Source organism: Solanum dulcamara, chromosome 2 (assembly GCF_947179165.1).
Source record: "Solanum dulcamara chromosome 2, daSolDulc1.2, whole genome shotgun sequence".
Taxonomy (NCBI): Eukaryota; Viridiplantae; Streptophyta; class Magnoliopsida; order Solanales; family Solanaceae; genus Solanum; species Solanum dulcamara.
The window spans coordinates 14,111,786-14,118,252 of record NC_077238.1 but is presented as its reverse complement, the minus strand read 5'-3'; the positions used below and the strand labels follow the sequence as shown (position 1 = coordinate 14,118,252).

The following is a 6,467-nucleotide window of genomic DNA, read 5'->3' as shown; positions in this document are numbered from 1 at the left end:
CTACATATCTCTGGTTATACGAGAATCAAGTTGTGTGTAGTTCTGGATTGTAGAATCACAACAAATTTTGATCAAATTCAAAATTTGCCCCAGTGTTGGATTATGGTGACATCGAGTTCTTACGAGTGATGAACGTATGGGAATGTTAGCACGAATAAAATGAATATGATCAACGCTCGAACCGAGGTTATTAGCATATTCTAGGATGTGGAAAATTAGGTCGAAGGTAATTCTAAGAAACAAACTTGGAATGAGAAAACGCTCCATAGTAATTTCTACTAAAGACCTATGGTAGAGAAAAGAATATGAATTTTCAAAACAAATTGCCCCAGTATCGAGTCATGGTGATGCTGAGACATGAAAGAGTTATTCAAATCCAAAACTTGAAGAATCGCGTATAGTTGAGTTTCGACAGAGAATCCTTGGCGTAGCTAGGGATGCTTGTCATTCCATTAGCTTGCTCTAGTTTGTTGCTTAATGGGAGTTCCATGTAGTAATGTGGTGTCCTCCGTCTAGTGGAGTGATAGTAATGTAAACGCCTGCATCCGGCGGTGTAGAGCTTGTAAATGTAATGCCTGTATCCGGCGATGTAAAACTTGTAAATGTAACATCTGTATCTGGCGGTGTAAAACTTGTAGATGTAACGCCTGTATCCGGTGGTGTAAAACTGTAATGTAACGCCTGTATCCGGCGATGTAAAACTGTAATGTAACGCCTGTATCCGGCGATGTAAAACTTGTAAAGTAACGCCTGTATCCGGCGATGTAAAACTGTAATGTAACACCTGTATCCGGCGGTGTAGAGATTGTAATGTAACGCTTGTATCCGGCGATGTAAAACTGTAATGTAACACCTATATCCGGCGGTGTAGAGATTGTAAAGTAACGCCTGTATCCGGCGGTGTAAAACTGGAAATGTAAATTTAATTGTAGATGTACGACGTTGTAGTATACATGCTCCTGATCGAAGGAGTTTGATGAGGTTTGCTATATACAACCTCTAGATGGTGGAGTTTGGACTGTTTGGTATATACAGCCTCCAGACGTCAAAGTTTGGACGATATTTGTTATATACAGTCTTCAGACGTCGAAGTTTAGATGATATTTGTTATATACAGTCTTCAGACAACGGAGTTTGAATGATGTTTGCTATATACAGCCTCCGATCGACGGAGTTTTGAATGGTGTTAGATGGCGTTCTCCAATCGAGGGAGCTTATTTGACGCAGTTAGGCGATCTTCTCCGACAGAGGAGTTGTTGACGAGGTTAGAAGACAAGCTCCAATTGATGGAGTTATATTTGAGAAAAGTAAACTATCCTATTTATCCTATGGGGGGCCCCTTGTCTTCAGTGTTTTGATCCGGATCTCGATCGTACCTGCAAAGATTTAAAGGGAAATCCTTTAGACAGCACATCGAAGTATACAGTATTTCTGATAAATAAAGGGAAGAATATTTTGGCTTATGATTTTGAGAAGTCGAATGGCGTCTGCAGTCATCCTCTAGACTTGAGGTTGTCTTCCTCGATCTTCTGTTTTCCTGCGCTCAAAGAAAATTTTAGTTTTTAGGAGGGGGTGTTGATTTGTATCGACTCGCTGATTCAGGCCTCGTCACCAGGAACCTCCAATACCTCTATAGTCCGTCCTAGTATCTTATCCTAGAGACTTAGTAGGTGGAATAGTAGAGAAGCATTTATTTTATTTTTAAAATAAATAAATAAATAAATAAAAATAAATAAATAAGTAAATAAATGAATAAAAATAATAGTTTGTTTTTTGAAAAAAGAGTATATCATATATATATATATATATATATAGAGAGAGAGAGAGAGAGAGGGAGAGAGAGAGAGTAATCCTTGATCATCTTAAGGTTATGACATGATTTGGAGTCAATCTTGTTTCTCCATATCCAAATGTAATCTTTCTTGTAATCTTGTCTTCTGATGATGCTTCTCTTGACTTATTCGCGAGATCCTTCACGTTCTAATGATACCTAACTAAAGGAGAGTTTTCTAAGGTATGACCGAACCCTTAAGGTTGCCTACGTATCTCCAAATGGGAATCAGGTCTGCACGTAGTTCGTGGATAAGAAATGAACATTATGCAGTACAATGACCAAGCCTGACTCAGGCTGCCCACGTATCCAAGTGGAATCAGGTCAGGACGTAGTTCAATACAATAGAAAAGTGAAACTATAAAGGGATCGAATCCGGCAAGGATTGCCTACGTATCCCTCCGAGGGAAGTCAGGTCGATACGTAGTTCTGTTTACATGGAATTTAAGAGTAAAAAAAATAAAAGCCAGTCTTGATGTCTTCAGATGTAGTACTTCTTGATGGAGTCTGAGTTGATTGGCTTCGTGCTCACTGTGCCATCCATTTCTGCCAAGATTACTGCTCCTCCGGATAATACTCTATGAAACATGTAAGGACCTTGCCAGTTTGGTGCAAATTTCCCCTTAGCTTCTCCTTGGTGAGGAAATATCTTCTTCAATACTAATTGTCCTGGTGTGAACTGTTAAGGCTTGACTTTCTTGCTAAATGCTTTTGCCATCCTGTTTTGGTAAAGTTGACCATGACAAACTGCATCCATTCTTTTCTCATCAATGAGCATCAACTGTTCAATCCTGCTGTGAATCCATTCTGCATCATCTAAACCGACCTCTTGAATAATCCTTAAAGATGGTATTTCCACTTCAGCAGGTATTACTGCTTCTGAACTATAAACCAACATATAAGGAGTTGCCCCAGTGGAAGTTCTGATTGTGGTACGATAACCGAGCAGAGCATATGGTAACTTCTCATGCCATTATCTATGACCATCCACTATTTTCCTCAAAATCTTCTTGATGTTCTTGTTTGCTGCTTCAACTGCTCCATTCATCTGTGGCCGATAAGTTGTGGAATTTCGATGAGCAATCTTGAATCGCTCACAAATTTCCTTTATAAGATCGCTATTGAGATTGGCCGCATTATCTGTTATAATTGATTCTGGAATCCCAAATCGACAAATGATATTGTTACGAACAAAATCTGCCACGACTTTCTTAGTTACTGCCTTATATGTCGAAGCTTCGACCCATTTTGTAAAATAATCAATAGCCACAAGGATGAAACGATGTCCATTTGATGCAGGAGGCTCTATGGGTCCAATTACATCCATGCCCCAAGCGGAAAATGGCCATGGGGAACCCATAATATTGAGCTCATTTGGTGGAACTCGTATAAAATCTCCATGCACTTGGCATTGATGACACTTCTGCACGTATCGAATGCTATCTCTCTCCATGGTCATCCAAAAATATCCAGCTCTTAAGATCTTCTTAGCTAGAGTGAACCCATTCATATGAGGTCCACATGTTCCTGCATATATTTCTTCTAAAAGTCTCATCGCTTTCTTGGCGTCAACACATCTCAGCAATCCTAAATTTGGAGTCCTCATATACAAAATTTCTCCATTAAGAAAGAAATGATTGGCCATCTTTCTTAAAGTCCGTTTCAACTTGCTCGTGGCATTTTCAGGGTATTCATGTGCCTCTATCAATCTCTTGATGTCATAGTACCATGGTCTTCCATCCATTTCCTCAACAACATGAAAACAATACGCATGTCTATCATGTAATTTTACTTTGATAGGGTCGATGTAATTCTTGTCTGGATGTTGAATCATAGAGGATATTGTCGCCAAAGCATCGGCAAATTCATTTTGAGCTCGAGGGACATGTTTGAATTCAATACTTGTGAATTTCCTACTCAACCCCTTTATGCAATGCAAATAAGGAAGGATTTTCACATTCTTAGTAGCCCATTCTCCTAGCACCTGATGAACCAATAAATCAGAATCACCTATGACCAAAAGCTCTTTGACGTTCATGTCTATGGCCATTCTAAGTCCGAGAATACAAGCTTCATACTCTGCCATGTTATTGGTGCAATCAAACCTAATCTTGGCTGAAATTGGGTAATATTGACCCTTTTCTGAAATCAAAACCGCTCCTATTCCAACTCCTTTGGAATTTGATGCTCCATCGAAAAACATCCTCCAACCATCGTATCGTTATGATATGTCTTCTCCTACAAACAATACTTCTTCATCAGGGAAGTAAGTTTTGAGCGGCTCATAATCTTGGTCCACTGGATTTTCTGCGAGGTGGTCAGCCAAGGCTTGTCCTTTGATGGCCTTCTGTGTCACGTACACAATGTCGAACTCGCTCAACAAAATTTGCCATTTTGCCAATTTACCTATAGGCATTGGCTTCTGAAATATGTACTTTAGTGGATCCATTCTTGAGATCAAGTACGTGGTGTATGCAGACAAGTAATGCCTAAATTTTTGCGCGATCCAAGTCAAAGCGCAACATGTTCGTTCCAATAAGGTATATCTTGCCTCATACGGTGTGAACTTCTTACTCAAGTAGTAAATGGCTTGCTCTCTTCTACCTGTCTCATCATGTTGTCCCAATATGCATCCAAATGCATTGTCCATGACAGATAAGTATAATAGCAATGGCCTCCCAGGCTCAGGTGGGACCAATACTGGCGGGTTGGACAAATATTCTTTGATTTTATCAAAAGCCCTTTGACATTCCTCTGTCCATTTTGTGGCAGCATCCTTCTTTAGTAATTTAAAAATGGGTTCACAAATTACGGTGGATTGTGCTATGAATTGACTGATGTAGTTAAGCCTTCCCAAGAAACTCATCACGTCCTTCCTGGTCTTCGGGGGAGGTAATTCTTGAATTGCCTTGATCTTAGAAGGATCCAACTCTATGCCTCTCCTGCTAATAATGAACCCTAACAGTTTTCCTGCAGGTACTCCAAATGCACACTTTGCTGGATTTAATTTTAGATTATACTTTTGCAACCTCTCAAAGAATTTTCGCAAATCATATAGGTGGTCCAAACTCCTTTTGGATTTGATAATGATATCGTCCACATATACTTCAATCTCCTTGTGGATCATATCATGAAAGAGGGTGGTCATGGCCCTCATATAGGTTGCACCAGCATTTTTTAGGCCAAATGGCATTACTCTATAGCAATACACCCCCCATGGAGTGATAAATGCTGTCTTTTCTGCATCATCTTCATTCATCAGTATCTGGTGATATCCCGCAAAACAATCGACAAATGATTGCAATTCATGTTTTGCATAATTATCGATGAGTATATGAATATTTGAGAGAGGGAAATCATCCTTAGGACTAGCTCTGTTGAGATCTCGATAGTCTACATATATTCTGATCTTCCTATCCTTTTTTGGCACTCGTACTATATTGGCCAGCCAAGTGGGGTAATTTGTGACCCTCACAACGTTTGCCTCAATTTGCTTGGTTACCTCCTCTTTAATCCTTAGACTCAAGTCTGGTTTGAACTTTCTTGTCTTTTGTTTAACAGGTAGGAAGGTGGGATTAATTGGTAGTCTATGTGAGACGATATCGATGCATAACCCCGGCATATCGTCATAAGACCAAGCAAATATGTCGATATGTTGCCTAAGCAATTCTATTAACTCCTTCTTTCTTTCGGCCTCCAAATGTATGCTAATTCGTGTTTCCTTCACAGTTTCCTCATCTCCTAAGTTGACAACCTCTGTTTCATCCATATTAGGCTTTTCTTGGCTCTCGAACTGCTCAACCTCCAGTGGTAGGTTTTCAGGCATCATGCTTTCATCATATTCTTCGTGATTGGGTTCATTATTTTCACTTTGCTCTATGGATTCGTTACATGTCATAACCGTTGAATTAGGATTTTTAATACGAATGCTGAAAAGTATAAAAAGGCAAGTAAAATAAATAAGTAGGTAAAATAATAAGACAGTTTTAAAGAAATCAAAGACTTTTATTTAAAAGCGTTCTAGCTTTTTTTTTAGAAAAAGCAACCAAAAACAAAGATCAAGCATGATACAAGCCTCAGGTTTGATCATTCAAATTTAAAAATACAAAACTACGTTCCACACTACCAGGACTCTTGTCGAAACAGGGACGGACTGATGGTCCAATTCTGCAAGCTTTCTCCAGGCTTGGAATCACGGATGCTCAATTTGCGGAGATCTATCTCTTCCTCTTCTCCAATCATGGCCACGACCAAATTTCCTATTCCTTCTACTATGTCATCGTCAGATGCGTGATCTAGAATCGGAACTTGCTCTGGTACAAACATTGTCTTGATGGATCCCCTGTTGTGGACTTGTCCCGATGTAGATCCATATCCGAGTCCAGTGGTACCTTTCTGATGCTTCAGCTGGATGGGTTCAACTATGCCATTGGCCCTGGGTCCAAGTCCTGTCTTAGGCTGATACCCGTATTTCAACATCTCTGCTGCGACCATCTTCGCTGCCCCTGACAGTTTCACACCAACCGACTCTAACTTCTCGTCAACCCTCACAGCTTGCATGATTTCTAAAGTGTGAAAAGTGGCTCCATCTAATTCCTCAGTTACTGGAACAGAATTGACAGAATAGATGGGGTGA

The 6,467-nt window shown here is 39.8% G+C and overlaps 1 protein-coding gene across 1 annotated transcript; it reads right to left on the bottom strand.

The window, feature by feature from the left end:
* Positions 1 to 370: 370 nt before the first annotated feature.
* On the bottom strand, positions 371 to 4,034 carry LOC129870292 (uncharacterized). The gene is made up of 4 exons (XM_055945022.1): positions 2,816 to 4,034; positions 2,580 to 2,710; positions 785 to 908; positions 371 to 681 (listed from the first exon to the last, which is right to left on the bottom strand). Exons 1-4 carry the CDS (start codon positions 4,032 to 4,034, stop codon positions 371 to 373), a joined length of 1,785 nt encoding a protein of 594 aa, XP_055800997.1.
* Positions 4,035 to 6,467: the final 2,433 nt, after the last annotated feature.

Coding starts and splice junctions, on each gene's coding strand:
- LOC129870292 (XM_055945022.1), bottom strand. CDS start 4,034: ATGTTTTTCGATGGAGCATCAAATTCCAAAGGAGTTGGAATAGGAGCG. Junction 2,711..2,815: donor TTTGAGGAAAATAGTGGATG/GTCATAGATAAT, acceptor TTTATAGTTCAG/AAGCAGTAATACCTGCTGAA. Junction 909..2,579: donor ATGAGAAAAGAATGGATGCA/GTTTGTCATGGT, acceptor TTACATTTCCAG/TTTTACACCGCCGGATACAG.